The sequence below is a fragment of the Rhodnius prolixus genome, unplaced genomic scaffold (assembly GCF_049639745.1).
Source record: "Rhodnius prolixus isolate KJV_2025 unplaced genomic scaffold, Rpr scaffold_9, whole genome shotgun sequence".
NCBI lineage: Eukaryota > Metazoa > Arthropoda > Insecta > Hemiptera > Reduviidae > Rhodnius > Rhodnius prolixus.
Window position 1 is genome coordinate 16,663,458 of NW_027411604.1, and position 22,596 is coordinate 16,686,053.

The 22,596-nt window shown below is 33.4% G+C and overlaps 1 protein-coding gene across 7 annotated transcripts in view; it reads right to left on the bottom strand.

Annotated features, from left to right (window-relative positions):
* The window catches only part of Cen (cerebellar degeneration-related protein 2-like), a 127,704-nt gene that overhangs the window by 63,580 nt on the left and 41,528 nt on the right, over positions 1-22,596 (bottom strand). The window contains exon 1 of one of the 7 annotated variants that reach the window (XM_074128678.1): positions 18,426-18,823. The exons of 4 other annotated variants lie outside the window; for them this stretch is intronic. In XM_074128678.1, the coding sequence (XP_073984779.1) occupies positions 18,426-18,492 (67 nt within the window). In that variant the 5' untranslated portion in view covers positions 18,493-18,823. Of the gene's footprint in view, positions 1-18,425; positions 18,824-22,596 lie in introns of those variants that run through there. 2 more of the 7 variants (XM_074128683.1, XM_074128679.1) reach the window with 2 other exon arrangements.

Consider the following 22,596-nt stretch of genomic DNA (forward strand, 5'->3'; position numbering starts at 1 on the left):
ATGAGATTTATAGCGATGGAATAGGTTTAATGCAGTTAATGTTAAATCATTATTTAAGAACTATATTAAAGTTTCCAATACCAAAAATTCCTGTTATATTTTTTGCCTGCGATTTGAAGTTTTGAAACCAGAAAGTAGCTTCTTCTCCATTTTTGGGATCAAGATTTTTAATGATCGAAGAATAATTGAACGTTACGTCTTTTATAGAAGCAATGACTCAAATGTTATTTCAATATAAATTTTTTTTACCGCAAAGCAAATGAGAATTTTCGGATCTTATTTTGAAAATAAGTCGGAAAATTAAGCTCAATTATCCTATCTTGATTTACATTATCTAAAGTGTAATAAAATGATTTTTGATGCTAATTGTAAAAACTATCAGCTGGTGAAAGCATTTAGTATCTACTGTAAAGATTCCTTTTTCTGACGAAAGGGGTCTGGAGAGATAAAAAAGATGCGAAAACAATTACTTCATACGTTTATGACCATCATTGAAATACTTTCTTGATGAAGGGTCACAACAAATGACCTACATTTACAACATGCTACAAAATGTAAATAAATGAAATAAAGTTCAAAATGTTAACTATGTATACTTTCTACGATAGATTAGAAAATCGTAAATAAAAATAAATAAATAAATAAAAAATGTATAACTAAAAAAAAGAAAGTAAACCTAGACAAGCTTCTATTTGTAATAACTAGTGGTAATGGAGGATATGATATCATTCTCACAAATAATTTTCAGCAGTTCGTGCAGAGATGTGTGAAGTTGTAGGGGCAGGGCTCCATGAAGACCTGCCGGCGAAAAGTAAATTACTTCTGGATATTTATACAATTAGCATTTAGAAATTTATTTATGAAGAAAACGTACATTAAACATAAATTTAGAAGTTCACAATATAATGTAGTGGTTTTTACAAATTCCCAGGAAGTCTAAAACCAGAAAGTATTTAGGTTTTACTATCTACAAAAGAAGCCACAATAAGTTTTTTGTCAACTTAGTTAACAAAAGTGACACTTTATTCAAACAATTTTGTCAAGAAGCAACTATCTTCGTACCACTTGAATCCAAATAAATCAATAACTTTTACTTGACGATTTTCCCAAGAAATTTGATTTTGGGGATTTTAATTAAGAGAAGTGGCAGGTTTTTATTTTAAAAAAAAGATAAAACTGTGGATTAGGTCTTTCTAAAATGTTAAGAATTAAATAAAGTTAAAACTTTCGGTGTTTTGAGAAAATTATTTCGGAGTTCTAAACTTAGAACTTTGGGAAATGAAGACGACAGGGCAAGTCGGGTGAGTGTAACTTGCTTTTTAGTTATAATGCCCTAAACTATAAACATTATTACAATTAATTAATAAAAACTATCAGCTAAAAATTGAGAGATACTAATTTCCTTGGGTGAGAACCAGAATGCTTTTAAGAAGTCTTACTTTAAATCACTACTTGACCTGAAATGTTAATTTACAATGTTATTCACGTACGTCTCATGATTTGAGTTGTCTTTTATCATCTTTACATTTTTAACGGTTCTTTTACTGTAAACACGACGAGATAAAGTTAACCTTTACTTGTTTTAAGCTGAGTACGTTTAAGAATGTTGTTAAAAAGAAAACCGCAAGGTATAAGAAAGCCTGATCACATTTTTAATCGAATATAATACTCCCAAACAGTTGACAGTAGTTAAATCTTTTATAAGTGATATTTGAAGTTGAAGATTTCTCATATTAGTTCTTTGACAAACTCCAAAGTTTGAAATCCTAATATTGTTTTTTTTACAGTCTGGAAATGCATGAAATTTTTTCCAATTGTAGGCACCATCTATCTCTGTATTAGAGTATAATATCAATATTTCCAGTGCTTTAGCACAAGTTTTAACACTTCAGTTTTAAGATAATTGATGGACTTTTTAAAAAATTTCTTATAGCTAGCTGCAGGAGTTTAAGTGGCATTTCTTTAAAGCAGTGGTTCCCAACCAGTAGTCCGCAAGAACCAAAATATGGTCCGCGAAACACATAACATTTTAAAATAATAATATATATATTTGACCTGCGGCGACGGCGCGGTTAGTGGGACATCGAGTGAGCGTAGAGCCCCTAAAAACAAGTCCAGAAGTCGACTAAAAGCAAATGATGATGTGCGCGTCGCTTTGAGCAATCTCATCAATCCCAGGATTACCTATCTTGTTAAGAAAATGCAAGCTCAAAAAGCACATTAATATAACTGAAAAGATAATCACAATGTTAATTGAAGTTTATTTTTAAAATCTAAAAGTAGTTTATTCTGATATTGAACCTTGTGGTCCCTGCTAACAACAAAAATATTAAAATGGTCCCTGGTCATAAAAAGGTTGAGAACCACTGCTTTAAAGAGGCTAGAGGCAAAAAGTGGTAATTTTGAGCCTGCTGTTCCAAAATAAGTTATTTCTCTGACCACCTAATTGCCACAAATATCATAATGAAAGCTAGTTTAAAAGAGTAATTTTGCTTAAAGTGTAAAAACGACTACACCCTCCGTGGTCTAGAGTCGATTGACATTTTGCTTTTATAGCAAAAATATCTTCAAAACTAAATAATTAGGAATGAGAACTTAAGATTAGTATAATGATATTTGGGCATCATAAACTATCACGTACGCATTCCAAAATCAGACTTCAATAAAACATATTCAACGATAGATTAAAATAGAATAAAGCACGTGTAATGCATAACTTTAAAAAAACAAACATCAAATTTAAGCAATTTAAATTATGCTTTAAAAGGAAAATACAAAACCAGATGGTATTTCTATAAGAAACAATCAAGAGTTTGCTAATTTGCAATGATAAATGCCAGCAAAATTTACATATACGGAAATTCAAGGCTGTTTTCATAATTGTTTTTAACATTAATATTTTGTTAAGAATTTCAAATAAATATAACATAGTTAGATTTCCTAACAACGTAAAATTTTTACTTAATTTCTTTCCATTTGGTGTCCCCTAGAAATAAGTTCAAAGTATGGTGACCCAAGTAAACATGCCTTAATAAGTATCTAACGAACATATGTTTTTATATGTTTATTTTGTACCACACATTTAATTTTCTATGGAACACCTCAATGCTGATAATACGAGGGTCGTTTGAAAAGTCCGTGCAAAGTCAGAAAGATAGCACCACTGGCGCGTATCGAGGTTATGTTTAGTTAGTAGCATCTCTTGGAAGAACACACACCAGATCGGTCTATTTCTTTGTGTTTGGCATTCGTTTGAATCGAGGAAGTCGAGTGATTTTCAAAAAATGGACGAAAAAGAATTTCGTGTGTTGATTAAACACTACTTTATGAAAGGCAAAACGCCTGAGGAGACTAAAGAGAAGCTTGATAAACATTATGGTGACTCTGCACCTTCGATTAGAACAGTTTACAAGTGGTTTCAAAATTTTCGGAGTGGCCATATGGGCACAAGTGACGCTGAACGTTCTGGACGCCCTGTTGAGGTTACTACTCCAGAAATCATTGATAAAATCCATGATATGCTGATGGATGACAGAAGAGTGAAGGTGCGTGAGATTGCTAGTGCTGTGGGCATCTCGAATGAACGGGTACATAATATTTTGCATCAACATTTGGACATGACAAAGCTATCCGCGAGATGGATGCCGCGATTGCTCACGCTTGACCAAAAACGAAATCGTGTGAAGTGTTGCAAGGACGGTTTGCAGCTTGTTCCAGAAGAATCCGCAGGACTTTAAGCGTCGTTTCGTCACTGTGGATGAAACATGGATACATCACTACACTCCTGAGACCAAAGAGCAATCTAAACAATGGGTTACCAAGGGGGAATCTGCGCCAAAAAAGGCGAAGACCGTTCCTTCGGCCGGAAAGATTATGGCGACTGTCTTTTGGGATTCGCAAGGAATAATCCTCATCGACTATCTGGAAAAGGGTAAAACTATTACAGGTGCATATTATTCATCGTTATTGGACCGTTTGAAAACCGAGCTGCAAGAAAAACGCCCACAAAAAAGTCCTTTTCCATCACGACAACGCACCAGCTCACACCTCAGCAGTTGTGGTCGCAAAATTAATGGAAATAGGGTTCCAACTCGTTTCACATCCCCCCCTATTCTCCAGACTTGGCTCCCTCGGACTACTATTTCTTCCCCAATATGAAGAAATGGCTGGAGGGGAAAAAGATTTTATTCAAACGAGGAGGTGATTGCAGAAACGAATAGCTATTTTTCAGACTTGGACAAATCCTATTATTCGGAAGGGATCAACAAACTAGAGCAGCGTTGGAGGAAGTGTATAAGCCTAAAAGGAGACTATGTTGAAAAATAAAAAAGGTTTACCCCAAAAAATTAAGTAGTTTTTATTTTTGCACGGACTTTTCAAACGACCCTCGTATGTCCGGTAATTTTGAGTTCATTAAACGACTGACTGCAACTAACATCACGGTAACAAGACAACAGTAATTAATGTACTGGAAATTACTGAAGTAAAATTATTAAATTACAAATAAAGTAATGTAACTAATCTTTACTTTTCAGAATAGAAAGCTATTATTATTTTATGAACTTCATTTTTTAATTAAAAAATATTTAGCAATAAGACATTAAATTACTAAAGTAGACATTAGTGACAGGAGATTAGTGGATATATTGGATAATCTGTATTATAGAGATAACAGTTTGGTGATGTTATTATCGCTTTAACATGCAACTGATTAGTTAAAAATAATTTTAATGGTGCAAATTGATTGGCGATAAAGTATGTGATTGAAAAGATCATAATTATTTCATTGATGAAACATAAGGACCATTAAGGCGCAGAGAACTGTTACTTTTTTTCTCACAATTAATTTTCCATCAAAATTTCATTGAAGTTTAGTACATACGCTGGGCCAAAAAAGTCTGTGAACACTAACCTAAATTTTATTACTTTTATTATTAACTTATTAGAAACTTCTTTTATTTTCAAATGAAATATACTATTCGATAGAGAGAAACCAGAGTTTTCATTTTATATTCAATCTTTTATTTTTGTTCAGCAGGAATATCACAATTAAATGTTTAACAAAACAACACCCCAAACGAATGCAAAAAAAGTCTGTGAACACTTTGCAGAAATAAATCATTCTTACACATTGTACGTGAATTATAAATTTTAAAAACTTGTAGGACCTCCTATGTTCCTAATCACTTCCAACAAGCGAGCTTTCATCGATCCTAATAATTTTGTGGTCGTCAATGTTGGAATTTTATCCCACTCTTCTAAAATAGCGTTTTTTAGTTGTTCACGGTTTCTTATTCCTCGTTTATTTATTTCGCGGCTGATTTCATCCCACAAATGTTCTATTGGGTTAAGGTCTGGCAATTGTGGAGGGGTGTTTAGGCGCCAGAGTGTATTATTTAAAAGCCATTCCCGAGTTTTTAGTGCGGTATGTTTCGGGTCATTGTCTTGTTGGAAGACAAACGTTCCCTCCAACCCTAATTTTTTTGAATTTTTTTTTAAATTGCGTCTTAATATATCCACATACACATATTGGTCCATCATACCATTAATTAGATCTAACTTGCCCACTCCTTTAGCACTCATGCACCCCACACCAGAATGTTGCCTCCCCCATGCTTAAAAGTAGGCTTCATATTTTTCATTTTCGTAGCTTCATTTCTTTTTCGCCACACTTTTTGTCGTCAATCAGACCCACATACATTGAATTTCGACTCATCTGAAAAGATTACGGTTTCCCAGAAACTAGAAGGCTTAGAAACACATTCTTTCGCGAAATCCAATCGGCGGTTACTATTTATTTTATTGATTAAAGGTTTTTTCCTCGGGACTCGACCGCAATAATCGTATTCATGTAATTTATTTCTAATTGTCTGTGGTGTTACGCTTACACATAATCCCTTGATAATTCTTGACTGATTTTTTGAGCGCTTGTCCTGGGTTCTTCTCGAACAGACTTCAGAATTTGCCGTTTATGAAAGGAATTAAGTTTTGGTGGCCGTCCACTGCGTGGCCTACTAATCACATTTCCGTACTTTTTAATTATATTATGCACCGTTGAAGGGTTTTTTTGAACTATCTTCCCTATTTCTCGAATACTTTTTCTTTCATTTCGCAACGTCACAATAAGTTCTCGAATTGGTCTGGGAACTTCCATATTAGTGGTTAAATATGTACTAATTAGATTATTTATTCACAAAACTGACTGTAGTGGTTTCTACAATACAATAGAGAACTTTGAAACTTTATTCAATCGTTTTTCTGTTTGTTATCTTAATGTTTTTACATATTTATACAGCTGTTCACAGACTTTTTTTGCATTCGTTTGGGGTGTTGTTTTGTTAAACATTTAATTGTGATATTCCTGCTGAACAAAAATAAAAGATTGAATATAAAATGAAAAACTCTGGTTTCTCTCTATCGAATAGTATATTTCATTTGAAAATAAAAGAAGTTTCTAATAAGATAATAATAAAAGTAATAAAATTTAGGTTAGTGTTCACAGACTTTTTTGGCCCAGTGTATACAAAACATGTGTACACAGGGAGTTTAAAGAGAAACAAATTCAGCATTTTAAGGGAAATATTTCTCTCTTTCCACAAGTGAAGAAAAAATTATAGGTTAAACGTGATATAACTTTAAAAGTAATGAGTTTTTTTGTTTTGTAAGATCCGTTTGCTCACACATAAGCATGCACAAATCATATAAATACACTCATCCACAAAAACATTGTGACAAAGAAAGAGACAACGAAGAGAAATTAAAGACAAAAAATTATTCGCATTTGTGATTCTGGTGAAAATTCAATAATTTAACCCGAATTTCTAATTTTCCTTAAGAGAAAGTAATAATGTTTTCATTAAGGAAAATAATGTAATTTTTACGAATAATTGTTCCTAAATGTATTCAATGTAAGGTAATACTTATGCAGGTAATGAGAGAATGGAACAAACCATGAAGTGTTTGTTAAATTATATGATTTTTGTGAGCATTTGCTAACTCAGGTTTACCACTAACAGAATGAAGAACTTCGTGAAGTTAAGAGGTTTTTTCATTTTAAATCTGTTTTACTTTTTATTTTTGTTTTTTTGTAGGTTTTAGAGCATCAATTGGGATTAAATTGGCCACGTATGATATCCACCTAATAAGAGTAATGCTCGTTCAATATTCACTTCATATGAATATAAATCTAAATGATATGCAGAAACAAGTAGTGCATTGAGTTTTTCCATTTCAATTAAAATATCATTCATCATTTTAATGTACAGAGTTTCTCCAAGATTCAGAAGCTAATCTCTCGGTTAGAGGATTGGATTCCAACGTCATAAGCAGATCGTTAAAGCTTAAGGGAGAAGCTCTATTTCCTTCAGGATCTATTTGCCTTTGCCCTTCGACGAACTAGAACTGCTATCCTCAACTTCCCAGAAGATTCTAATCCCAGATTTTTCCTTATAAAATCCAAATGGACCAAGCTTTCTACACCAAGACATTTAATAGCTCCTGCATTATTAAGTCAATTTCAATTTCAGAACTAAGCCAGAGATAACTAACTTTGAGAAACAACGTTATTTATGAGTGATGAGACACATTTTCATTTAAAAGAGTGCATCAAAAATCCATCACTGGGTTTTTTGGATTCTGAGAATCCCAAGGGAGTATAACTATATCAATTGCATTCTTAAAAAACGTTCTGTTTGGTGACACAGGGCATGATCGTGGCATTTTTATTATTTCTTTGAATTTTCTTTAATTAACGAAAATATAGAAATTATTGAAAGTTAAATCGTTAAGTCTTGTCAATGTTTTCCAGTATTTCAGTGTGTGTCCAGTTTTTGGATATTACTGCAGAGATATGTATACAAGAGAACTGAAGTGAGGGGATAAACGAAGTTAAGGATGGATCGCCTTAATTAAGTGTTAACAATACTGGTAATTAATGTAAAACTTACCGAGATGATTTAATTATTAATTATGAAAATTATACGATGAAGTAGCGACATGAAATGTTGAACTTGATGATTAGTAAGATATAATAAGGTGTATTACATCCTCAATATTTCCTTGCTCTATTAAAATCTCATAGTCAAGGAATCACCAAGAAAACGCAACTTATCTAGTTTAATTTTTTTAAATTTATTTATTTGTAACCAGTTCTTTTTGTCCAACTAATTTTAGACAAAATTTTGTTGTTTCCTTTATTATTGAAATGTTCATTCTTTTACAAAACAGAGTCATTGGTTCTCTTTTTACATTACAAAGAGATTTTACATTCGTATGTACGCATGTTTTACCAGACAAAACACAATTGTGTTTTTATTCTTTTCCATAGTAGGGCATGACGTTACATAGTCATCCACAGTGAGAGAGGGCTTGAGGAAGAGAAGGTGGGTAAACGGTTCAACTCGACTGGAATGTAGAAAATGGTTCCCAAAACTTGGCCCAATGTTACATGCCTTTAGAGGCCATTAATCTATTTTAAGTTTACAAGACTCTATTTACTTAAATAAAGAGAATAATCCTGTGGAAACAGATATTACACTAATTACTAATCAAATATCGAATTAAACAAAAAATTAATAACCTACTTTCACCGAAATTATTACTTACGAGGGGGTACCCAAAAATAACCGGAATTGCGTTGCCGCGCATGGAGCTTATGTAGTACGCATTTCTGCCGCTAGACGTGTAAAGCGCAATTCCTTGCCAGTTCAGTCCTGCCTGTGTTGTCTGCCTGGCTTGTTCTGTTCATCTGCAGTGATTGTTTTTACCAGCGCTGTTTTGTTCTTTTTTCGTTTTTTATGATGGCAAGTTTAAGTGAACAACGTGCAGCTCTGAAATTTTGTTTTCTACTCGGCAAAAATGCTGCTGAAAGTGTTTTAATGTTGAAAACAGCTTACAAAGATGACGCTATGGGAAAAACTCAAGTATACGAGTGGTTTACTCGGTTTAAAAATGGCGACATGTCGATTGATGACAAACCTCGTTCTGGACGTCCATCAACTGCCCGAATCGACGAAAATGTTGAAAAAATTCGAGAGCTGGTGTTCACAGACCGTCGACAGACAATTGATCAACTGTCAGAGAGTAGTGGGTTATCTTGGAGCTCGGTTCAGCGAATTTTAACGGAAGATTGAAACTGATCCAGACTTTCTGTCAAAGGTCATTACTGGTGATGAGTCATGGTGCTATGGTTATGACCCAGAAACAAAGCAACAGTCGAGCCAATGGAAGACGTCATCTTCACCCCGACCAAAAAAATGTCAAGTCAAGTCAAACATCAAAACAATGCTGATTTGCTTTTTTGATGCCAAAGGCGTAGTCCATTCAGAGTTTGTCCCCCCAGGTCAGACCGTCAATCAAACCTTGTATTTGGAAGTTTTGAAAAGATTGCGCAATAGTGTTCGCCAAAAAAGACCCGATTTGTGGCAAACAGGAGACTGGTTCTTCCACCACGACAATGCACCTGCACACACAGCCATCTCTGTTACACAGTTTTTGGCTAAAAATGGCATGGTTCCGCTGCCCCACGCACCTTACTCGCCTGACCTGGCTCCGTGCGACTTTTTCTTATTTCCACGCATGAAAAAGGGCATGAAAGGTCACCGATTTGACAACATTGAAGAGGTCAAGAAAAAAACGAAGAAGGAGCTGTCAGCCATTTCTAAAGATGACTACAAAAAATGTTTCGAACAGTGGAAGCACCGGTGGGACAAATGTATTAGTTGTAATGGAGAGTATTTTGAAGGGGATAAGGTTGTTCTGTAAAAAAATTGTAAATAAATAGCTTTTAAAAAATAATTCCGGTTTTTTTTGGGTACCCCCTCGTAGTGTTTTGACACTAATTTCTCTCTTCCATTTATAGTTTGGCTTAGAATGTGTGTTATAATCTAATCGGCGATAAAAAAAACGACTTACGCACAATTACATAATTCTCCACAGTAAATGCAGGAATTCCTTAAAAAAAACGACTGTCTTGTATTAACTCCCAAGTGAATTTTATAATTAAATTTACGTAACAACCATTAAGGGTGAGACAATTAATTGCAAAAGCAGCACTACAAAAATGGTAAGACAGATTACAGTAATGGTAATAAAGGGAGATTCTATAAAACTATGGCAGATCAGTTACCTAGACAATCGTGGTTTAAGAGAACTGTCACTAATAAATGGATTGTTACGACAATAAGCAGGCTGAGAGCGAACCACACGGTGTGCGGATCGTATCTTCAAAGGATCAACAAAAAGGTCCTCTCTCCTTTTTGCGTAGATTGCAATGAGGAGGAGGATTTCAAACATATGGTAATGATATGTCCACGTTATGTGGTAGAAAGGAAACGAATGTTTGACGACTTATACAGGTATTTAGATGCACCATTTCGCTATGAAGACATAATATTCTCCATCAACATCTGTGTGCTTAAAGCTATAGCAGAGCTCAATGAAATATGAATGTATTTAAAAGTTATAGCCAATTAGAATGAATGGAAGAAAATGATTAGAGAAGGATTACGTGATTTTAATTTCGGTTAAGCTATAAGGATGGCAGGAGCACAGAGTACTGATCCATCCATTAGCTGTATGTAGTTTATGTAAATAGTTGTATGAAGCGAATGTATTTATAAGTAAGAATGGAGAGTGAGTGATATTCTAGAGATAAACACCTAGACGATGCTGGCTGTATGGCGAAAGCCAATGCCCCCCCCAAAAAAATTAAGGGTATGTGGAATTCGTTGGGAGATCCCCATAATTAATCCTTAAGTAGATTCATCACTGATGATTCGCACAACTTAGATTTGATCAACACTTCTTATTTTAAACTATTTCTAATTTGTTAAAATTCATATTTCATGATTTCTCTCTAATTATAAAAATAAACAGGTGCTATTTTGAAATAGTTTTAAAGAAAACAAAAGTAGAAAACGTTTAAGAAATATTCAAAATTCAAAATAAAAACAATAGTTATTTATTTAACAAGTGTGGAAAGTAGTACTTTTCCTCACGCGAGGCAGGGTTTGCACGCACGAGCGAGCGAAGCGAGGCGAGTGCAAGTGCAAATTGCCGAGTGTGAGAAAAATACTTTACATTCGAGTTAAATATTATATTTTTTCTGCAACCATTAGATTTATTAACTAAAAAAATTAAAAATTTCATTTTTACAGTCTACAAAAAGTAATTTATTTATTATAAACATTTATTGTTATATTACAATTATTTACATTACTTACGTATTTACATTACTTATTACATTTTCTGCTGTTTCTTTTATTGATGGAGGAGTGTTTTCTAAACAGGAATCACTATAATCCATTTTAAATTTCTATAAGGTAACACTATAACCTTTTTAACTGTTATAATTAAAAATATCTAATTATTTATTAAAGTATTATTTTTAATTCTATATTCCTTTCAATTTTTATTTTATTTTTTAATATTCGTTTTTTAATTATTTAGTTACGTTAAATAAGCTTATTAAAGTTTTACAGAAAATATTTATGTTAATAACAAAACTTCTTATATCAAAGAAGCACAATAAAGTTTTTCCACACACTTGTGCGGAAAGTGACACTAATGGGAATTTTTCCCCACTAGTGTGGGAAGTTGGGCATTACACAGCTGATTTTAATTGAGTAATGAGAACTTCCCCACATGGTTGCAGAAAAAAAAAAATTTCTGAATTGAAATAATCACATGAGATTTTTTCTTCACTTTCTCATACCTCAATTGAATTAATAAACTTTTTAAAACTACCTTGGTGCGAAAAAGTCGCCAGAATTTATTCATTCAAAAGGTAGGCACTCTCATTCAGCCGATTGTCTTTAAAATTTAATATGAAATTTTTCTTTATAGATTGGTAGATAGATAGATTAAACTAGGGCGGCCTCAAGGCCTACGCCACTGCGACCCCTTTGAATCTATTGTGGCTCCCCTCACTCTAAAGCTCACCCTCCAGGCCCGTCCTTTTAATCTTCTTTATAGATGAATTCCTATTATTGTCGAGTGACATCCTACATGAGGAAGAAGCTATCATACTTAAATGAAGAATAAGTGAAGTCGAAATCTCTTAAGACCAATCTTATTAATCTATTCCTAATGATGGTTGTAAAGTCCGAAACAGACCAGGAATATAATAAACATGCGTGTAACAATGGATAAAATCAAAGAAATTATCCGTCTAAGAAATTCTATTTTCAGTTTTGAGTTATACTGGTCACACACAACAAACACAGACCAAAAAAAAACAAACTTTTTGAGTTAAAAACGGATATTTGCGGCGCAAACTTTAATTCAAAAATGTGCTCGTTTACAATATCTTTCGTTAATAATAAAGTAAACGTACGAAGTAAAAACTTACAAATCAACTGTATGGATTTGTAAATACACGTACAGAGTTCGCAAAAATTATTGAGCTGCTTAAAAAAAATAAAATAAGCAAATAAAAATCTAAGAGGGACAAGGATTCTTGCACATCCGTTGTTTGTGCGTCATTGGCGTCATAGTAGGATAGAGCTCCCTGCGACATCGTGTAATTTCGAGTAAAACACGTTTGGCAATTACTTACATCGTAATGATTCCATCACGTTTAGTATTTAGTAAAATCTATCAATTACAGAAAATTACCAAAATAGTAAACACCTTGGAGATTGCAGAAGAAAAAAGGTTATTCACATTACTTAGAGGTCCCTAGACAGATGAAGTTAATTGTTAATTTGAATGGCGCTAATTTAAAGAATTAAATCTTCCAGCGATTCATTCCTCAGATTTACGTTTATAACCTGCGCTCTAAGTGATTAGATCACACCGCATTAGGACTGATACACAAGTCCGGTTCTTACCGGTCGGTACTTGCAGGTTGCGGCGCCGCAAGTGAGGTTTGAGTGACCACTGAGCACATACCAACGACAGTCTTGCAGCGATGTATCTTCATGTTGAAAGTGTTTATGCTTGCATTCCCCAACATGACGCCGGAGGTGAACAAGTAGCTCCAGCTAAGTACCTTGTTCTCAATTGAGCAATGCATGCTCCGGCAATGTAAGCATTTTTCTAATCATTTTATAAATTCAATTGAAGTAAAATGTTGTTATTTTTCACGTTACCAGCGATATTACTTGAGTAATCAGTGAATTCTAATTAGGATTATTTATTTTTTACATTAAATTTTTTTTTCAATTTTTTATAATTTTGAGAATGCAACGGTTGTTGCAGCAAGCAAATGTGATGTAATATATGTCTTGATTATTAATGAAGATTGGAGAAGGTACCCAGTGGCCGACACTCCATTCTTCCTTAATAATCAAGACATATATTACATCTAATCTATTAAATCTAATGGTAAAATATTTATTTACGCTGAGGAATATTTTTGTTTTAAACTGATAATTAATGTTCAACCAAGTAAAGAAACTACATTCTAACTGCAGACACTTGGCTTGAATATTATATTACAATAAAGAAGACATTTATGGAAGGATGGTGCCACAGAAACTCTCCATAAACAACGGATTTTAATGAAAATAATGTTGAACAAAAACGATGGGCCAGTAACTGATAAGATTGTCTCCAAAAGGCGATATTCTTTCCCTTTAGCTAGAAAGAGAACGTTAAAATTCTCTAAATATCAAATCAGAAGTTGAAAACCTTTCAAAATTTAACAATCTTACTTCTTCTAAAACAAAGTAAGTAATTGCTGCCATTCCTTTCTCTCTTACAAGCAAATAAAAGTTAATCCTACTCTTCTTAGACATTACATTTTTGGTACTATATAATCTTTACTACACGTGTTATGAATATAAGTTATTTTTCTTACTTTTCAACACTCATTTAGTTTTAAACTTAGCTAGTTTTTTCTAAATTGCAACTTAAAAAAATTGGTGTACAAGTTTTAGAAAAACCACTCTTATAATCTGCTATATTTTAATTTTAACATTACATTTAAGTAATATTTAAATTTTAATGTAACGAAGTTACTCTAAGTCAAGCCCAATTCAGATTAGATTAAGATTCTTCAAGAGTTGGACAAAAAAGTCCCAAAAAAGAACGCGATTCAGAGAATCTATTGTGACACCCCCAAAACCTAAACGAACTGAATCTAAAAATATATATTGTAGACCGCCCGACCACTTTGACAGCGGTCCATAGGCCGATTTCATGTACAAATGTGCATTGATTGAACTACAGATTGCAGCAATCAATGTTAAAAATCGCAATCACAATAGAACTTGATTTTCAAATTTCTTGGCAGAAGACTTAACATATTAAAAAAAAAAAAAAAATTAATGAGTAAATAAACATAGAAACAGAAGATAACAGAGATAATAATAATATCAGTTTCGTTCTCTTGGTAAATACTGAACTATTTGTATTAGTTCCTAATCTGTAAATGTTTCTGATAAAAAGCTGGTTAAACTTTGAGCTTAGAGTTTAGCCCCTTTTAATATCTGGTAAGTATATGCGTATATTTAATAATATATTATCTTAACATAATCAAGAAACATGACAGGCAAATTGCACCAACACAATTGAATTAATTAATAGATATAAGCGGATTTAAAAAATCGAAGTGGATAGACATCTCTGTTAACATATGTAGTTGTTATTCAAAGAATTCTCGAACAGTTAAATTTTTATTGTATTTTATTTTTAGAAGTATTAAATAAAATAAAAATCTACTCTTCAACCCAACAATAAAATTGAATTAAGCGAAAGTAGGAATTGAAAATACGATTTTAAAAACTGTTTTTGGTATACGTTCATTACAATTACATATTTTCCTTTTTCTAATAACCGATCATGTGAGTACATAAAATTAATGCATCATATGATAAACGGGTCAATGAATGTAGAAAATTTTCTGATTAAGTCATAAAGCGTGACTTAATGCGTCTTTTAGAGCAGAGCCGGTGGTTGTAAGACAAACGGTCGATAGTATTTCCAAATAATAGTGTAAAAATAGTAGAAAATGTTAAAATCCAGGCCTAGATTGGCCGAAAACGAGTAAATTTAATCTCTGATCACTATTTTTTAGAGCAGAGCTGGTTGTAAAATAAACGGTCGATCTTATTTCCAAATAATAGTGTAAAAATACTAGAAAAACATGAAAATCCAACCTAGATTGGCTAAAAACGAATAAATTTAATCACTATTTTTTAGAACAGAGCTGGTTTTAAGATAAACAGTCGATCTTATTTCCAAATAATAGTGTAAAAATACTAGAAAAATTTGAAAATCCAACCTAAATTGGCCAAAAACGAGTAAATTTAATCTCTAATCACTATTTTTTAGAGCAGAGCTGGTTTTAAGATAAACGGTCGATCCTAATTCCAAATAATAGTGTAAAAACACTAGAAAAAGTTGAAATTCCAACCTTGGATAGGCCAAAAACGAGTAAATTTAAGAGTGGTTAAGGGTATGCGGAATTTGTTGTAGTTACAAAAAAAAAAAAGTCAATTTATAAATTAAACTTTTCATTGGGCGCAACCGGGTTGTTAAACAACACTAGTCTCTGAAAACATTGGTTATTTACCACATCTTTTGGCGGGGAATTGCCATCTCTCTGGGACCTTTCTACTCTTACCTTTTCATTCGAGAATGGAGATATCATACAATCCATTGCCGAAGGAGAAGTGCATTCAATCTACCACCCATCTCGCGAGAAGTACCTGGAGTTAGCGGACGTAGTCTGCAAGATGTTGAAACCCACTACCGCAGAGGCGATCGAGGGATTGATACCCAGCCCTTGTTATTGTAGGTAGTTGCCCATACATACATACTTCCATTTACACGGCATCACTTGAATTCACACTTGAACACTGTTCTATGATAAGATGATGTCAGGAAGAGAAGGTTGATTACATGAAGAGCATTTTTGAGAAATACACTTCCTTCCTCGCTGAGAAGTTCCTTGAAAAGTATGGCCAGTGGCAGGGCATAAAACAGCTATTTTTTATGGAACCAAAATATTGCCACTAAAACTATCTTGTTTAGTGCAGACAAAACCTCACTAAGTAAAACAGAGATGCAAAAGGATTTGCTTTCAAGTGTTACTTCAGTTTTTATACAATCCTAATTTACCACATGTTTTGTTGGCTGAAAACATCCTCTTCTGAGAATACTCAGCTAAGAAAAATTGTGCAGATCCTCTAAACAATAACAGGCAGTAAAAGGTTGGATTATCAAAGCAAAATGCCAAAATTATTTTTGGGGATTTATAATAATTATTACTATTCGTCCGTCGCAATTTTTGGCAATCAAATGCATTTACGCAATAAATTAATTGACTATTAAACTACAAGAATAGAGAAAGAGTTGATTTGAATTTTAGTTAATTAGGTAACAGTACAGAAAGGTGGTCAAACATGCGCAGCGTTTTGTTACAAGTAAATATCAAATCACGTGTCTTTGTGCTCACTATCTGATTGCGCTCTTTTAATTAAATTAATAAAGAATTATTTAATATTTTCCTTTAGTAATCCACCTCCCTTATCTGCCCAAGAACTTCAGCAAGAAACTATCTTCAGCCAAACGAATAATATGCCACAACATGGTGTTTCTTAAAATGATTAATGATATAATAACAATAATTATGGCTAAAAAAATGTAGAACTAACAGAACAGGATGTCTTAACTAATTCAGTGCAAACAAGCAATGAAAGAATTAAGGCTCAAATAGAGATAACAGACAAAATTGAAGTAATCAAGCTGAAAATGAATTAAATAATAATTTACTAATTATTAATACAAAATTTAAAATGAACTTATTGGTCAGGGTCATCCAAAAGACAGTATAACTGCCCTTTTGGATTGTTTACACAGCGTTTCCTTCATATTGTATACTTCGTTTACACTTATAGTTTACTTCTGTTTTACTAAAAGTACTCTCAGCCCGGTTGAGTCCTATCTTTCGAGGTAAGTGAAGTGAAGGAAGGGAACTATCTTAGTTTTTTGATAGAAGAAACCAAGTGTGCCTTACATTGCTTATAATAAAATTATTTATAACAAGACAATGTCATTCTATTTAACATTTGGGTTTTTTTCTTTATAAATCTTCACACATTATGCTCAAAATCAAACAATAACTTAGCCAACATCCTCTAAAACATCGAAATCTCGGTCTATAACATAAGTTCTTTGATTCTTCTTAAGTTGATTTCTCTGATTAAAGCTCTAAGTCTGTTGTTCTATATTTCGATTTGTAATTTTTTTTTTTTTGCATTTATCCTGCTACAATCAGCGCGTTAGCGCTATAAGTAACAATGATAACAGTGAACAGTAGAAGTAAATGAGTGGAGAAGTTATTACCCAGTGGTACCGCTCCAAAACATTAGACTGTTAGTCACTCTCTTCACTTGAGAGGGAGATCACGAGGCCACTGTCTTTTAAGGCGTCTTGTCCGGGTTGTCAGGTAGAGTTCTAGAAGAAAGATTTTGAGCTAGAGGATTTATATGAGATTGCAGGCTGAAGTGGAGTTTTCTGTATCGTGTTTATAGCGACTTGTGTGACAAAAGGAATGTTAAGGTCAGTGTGTATAGTCCAGGTTGGAGACATAAAATGGAGCGTTTACTTCGAGTTCGAAGTATTTTAGATTGTAGCGATTGAATTCTTTGGAGATTGGAGCGTTTGGTTGAACCCCACAGCTCTATTCCATACGCCCAGATGGGTTTCAGATTTGTAAATAAAATAATAGGATTAACAAGTAAATTTATGTAAGTTTTAGGATTAAATACACTAAATAGTATTTCTTAAATTTAAAAAACCTTACTTAATCAACTCATCCATAGAATTGTTGCTTGTTATCCCAATTATAATATATTGTTAGAAATTTATTTAACTGGAAACAGATGATCACAAAGTTATGAGAGAAAAATCAAAGTACACGCATTAAAAACCATAACAGAAATAAATGAATATCATTTATAGAACTCTTACAGCAATTTTACGTGGTAGACTTTTCTTCTAACTAGGAACTTTGTTTAGACATACAATTCTAATTAATATTCTACAAGTAATTAGGCCACGCATTACACTTTAGAGAGCAGCTGAATTCACCTCAATCCCAGAAACAGCAACAAAACCGTTGTCTTGGATTCATTGATTCCAAAATAAGTTCTACAACCTTTTTGAGCTATTTGCGAGAAAATTACAAATAACTTAATCGATTCAGTAAAGAGGCTTGCACGGTTGTTTGATTTTGCCCATAAACTTCATAACGGAAGCATCAATTCGAAATATCCGACTTGATTTTTCTGTGATTTTCATTTTTGAAGTTATGCTCATGCTAAACCCATCAATTTGTTATTAAACTGCATCTTTTTCTTCTTTTTTTGTGAGACCAATAGATCTCAAAATTTGTAATTACGGTAAAAAGTAAAAACTAGAAAATCTGCACATCACATTGCTATAAACAGTAAGTATAAATATACTTTGTAACTCACCTGAAACAGACCAATCAGATGTTTGCAACATAGACCATTCAAGTTGGAAGTGTTCTGAATCTGCCATCTCAGTGTAAAGAGGTTGAATTTAATGATATAAAGTTTAAAAATTGGTATAATCCAGTGTTTAGGGTTCACTTTAAATTATCGGAGAAAGAAAAAAAATATTTAAAAAAATAGAGAAACCCGGAAATAAATCTAAGACGTACACATACACTAAAAAGCCCGATTTGCCAACCATAAAATAAAATTAGAATAAAAACCGGCAGTGCGGTCTCCCGACACCGTTTTTATGGCACGCAGTGTTGTGACCAGCTCGTTGAATCCTGCGATTCTAAAACTCTCTGGCAACAGGTCCACCTTGCCGGGTCCAACACATTACGGTCGTCGGGTGGGGATCCGACTGTGTACAAGTTTCTACTCCCACCGGCCAGCACTCAGCCTGCTGCTGATCCCTGTCACGTTTGGCCAGCGAGTATGAAAGCAGATTATTATTAATTTTTTTATAACTTTTTTTCATTGCATTCATTTACCAACTGTTTCAAGAATGAGCATTTATTAAAGAAAGCACTTGACCTTCCAGTTACAGATAATACTACCTGTTCCTCCCTCTCTCTAAATCAGTGGTTCTTTTTAGAATGGCGTAACTCAGCATAAAAATATGCAAAGTAGAATGCATTGCAGTATTAGTTACTAATTAGGAAGAAAATAAAACAAGTTGCATTGTTGCAACATTTAAATAAATTAGTTTAAATGAATCACTGTCATTATATTCAAAGATTCATTGTAAACAAATCAATACTTGTAATTAAAGAAAAGAATAATAAAAATATGAAGTACGTTCGTGTTGTTTCTCACACATTTCTAGAATATTTGGTCGAACAAACACCAATGCTGCTCTCCTTTTTTTTTTGCTTAATTTGTTGAGTTTTTACTGTATCATTATTTCAATATGACTACTCGTAATGTCGGAAAAACTTATTCAAAATAAATTATTACAGCGTCTTTTTTCAAATTTTCTGCTGTCCACAATCCGAAGAGTGCGATATTAATTCGTCTTTCGATTTGCAAACAAACAGCACTTAATGCAATTTTTACACTGTTCAGAAATAGTAGGAAACATTATTTATTTTCTTCTTTCCTTTTAAAACATTTTAAACTTTTCCAACCTTAAAATCTTTTATTATAAATTTTTCCTGACAATAATTATTCAAATATCTGTATCACATGCAAAGTTTGCAGCAATCCATAGAGTTTTGAGTAAATATTAGATAGCTAAGTTCAAAATTGAACTTAAAAGATGAGTGTTAAAAAAGAAAAACCATTTCATTTTTCTTGATAAATCATTTTATTATTTTGTTTAACATTGTAGATACCTCTTTAACAACCCTACAGCTGAAATCCATCACTCTCTACATAAAATTAAGAAAGCAACTTAGCTAACAAGAATTTGCCACAAAAAATAGAAATTAGAGTCAAGAGAAATGCTGAATCCAAAGTCGAATGAGATCTTTCACATTTTTTTTTTAAATTAATACTTACATAGACTTCCAAACGGTTCTTAGTTAGCACTATAATGAAAAAAATCAATAATAGTCAATGTATTTGTTTTAAGATTGCCGATAGTAGGGTATTAATTATAACCGCGTTGCGACAAAATAAAGACAAGGATTTAAAAAAAATTGAGTTATGTTACATAGAAACACACCAACAATAACAATAGCAATCATTTCTTGTCTAACATTCCGAGAAACCACATACTACATGACGGAGTCTCTGCTTGTACATATATTATTATGTATGCATTTGTACATAGATTTTTTTTTGTGGCATAACTCCATTTGGAAAGCCACAATCCAGCGATGCGTGAACAGTTTTGTCTTGTCCATTATCGGCTTAATTTTGGAGAACAAAAGAAGATTTGTAATGTCAATATATTGAAACCTTCTTCAGTTTTGTTAGTTATTATTCAAGTTTTATCTTCTTATCTTGTCCTTTTTTGTAAAACTTTCTGTACTCCCATTGGGTCCCAACTATAACTTAGCGATCAATATTTTCTCTAACGGGAGTAGTGTCTGAATTTTCCACTTGACTGTCTTGAAAATGGCTCAAAAGATTTTCTTTAAAGAGAAAAATTCCTTTTTTAAGGGTTACTTACGAGGGTCGTTTGAAAAGTCCGTGCAAAAATAAAAACTACTTAATTTTTTGGGGTAAACCTTTTTTATTTTTCAACATAGTCTCCTTTTAGGCTTATACACTTCGTCCAACGCTGCTCTAGTTTGTTGATCCCTCCGAATAATAGGATTTGTCCTAGTCTGAAAAATAGCCATTCGTTTCTGCAATCACCTCCTCGTTTGAATAAAATCTTTTTCCCGCCAGCCATTTCTTCATATTGGGGAACAAATAGTAGTCCGAGGGAGCCAAGTCTGGAGAATAGGGGGGATGTGAAACGAGTTGGAACCCTATTTCCATTAATTTTGCGACCACAACTGCTGAGGTGTGAGCTGGTGCGTTGTCGTGATGGAAAAGGACTTTTTTGTGGGCCAATCGTGGGCGTTTTTCTTGCAGCTCGGTTTTCAAACGGTCCAATAACGGTGAATAATATGCACCTGTAATAGTTTTACCCTTTTCCAGATAGTCGATGAGGATTATTCCTTGCAAATCCCAAAAGACAGTCGCCATAATCTTTCCGGCCGAAGGAACGGTCTTCGCCTTTTTTGGCGCAGATTCCCCCTTGGTAACCCATTGTTTAGATTGTTCTTTGGTCTCAGGAGTGTAGTGTTGTATCCATGTTTCCTCCACAGTGACGAAACGACGCTTAAAGTCCTGCGGATTCTTCTGGAACAGCTGCAAACCGTCCTTGCAACACTTCACACGATTTCGTTTTTGGTCAAGCGTGAGCAATCGCGGCACCCACCTTGCGGATAGCTTTGTCATGTCCAAATGTTGATGCAAAATATTATGTACCCGTTCATTCGAGATGCCCACAGCACTAGCAATCTCACGCACCTTCACTCTTCTGTCATCCATCACCTTATCATGGATTTTATCAATGATTTCTGGAGTAGTAACCGTCCAGAACGTTCAGCGTCACTTGTGCCCATATGGCCACTCCGAAAATTTTGAAACCACTTATAAACTGTTCTAATCGAAGGTGCAGAGTCACCATAATGTTTATCAAGCTTCTCTTTAGTCTCCTGAGGCGTTTTGCCTTTCATAAAGTAATGTTTAATCAACACACGAAATTCTTTTTCGTCCATTTTTTGAAAATCACTCGACTTCCTCGATTCAAACGAATGCCAAACACAAAGAAATAGACCGATCTGGCTGAAACTTGGTGGGTGTTCTTCCAAGAGATGCTACTAACTAAACATAACCTCGCTACGCGCCAGTGGTGCTATCTCTCTGACTTTGCACGGACTTTTCAAACGACCCTCGTAGAACCCTTGGAAATTTTAGTAAGTAAAAATCGAGAGAGTGCTCACTTCAGAATTTATTTTTTGAGGTGGAATTAAGATTCAGACTCGAACCTATTTTTATTGTTATCAATTCAAATAAATTGATCGATTTTGATACTTTCAAACATGACTTGCAGATACAGATCACAAAGTTTTATTACTTTAATAAAATATTATAGGCCTAGCTAAGTTAAACATTTCTGAAGCTGTTCTAACCATACCATAGGGAAAATTTTTGTAATTCATGCTTCACTGTGAAAGGTCAAAGAAGTTAAAAAATGAGGTTGCCACAGATTGAATTTTAAAAAACTTAAAGATGTTATTTTAATAGTAGACAGACTCAAAATAGATGTGAAGCAAATAAAACGAACGGTTGATTAAATGGAATTGAAGTAATCACAATAACAATTATTCAATATTCATTAATTAGAACAGTTAAGAGACAAGCTGAACTAACCATTCTCCTTAGAATTACCTTGAAACATTTTACAGGCAACATGTTCTAGATAAAAGTTATTTAAACAAAAATTGAGCATATGATAAAAAGTGGAATGAAGTTTATACAAATAAAACCCCAATAATTTCAAGTAGCTTGAATATGTTTTGGCGATAAAATTGTTTAAGATTCACTGGACAGAAACTGAAAGTAATGTGCATTTTTGGACGTAAAGATTATTATTAGTCCTTTATCTTATCCAGTATCTTCATGTATA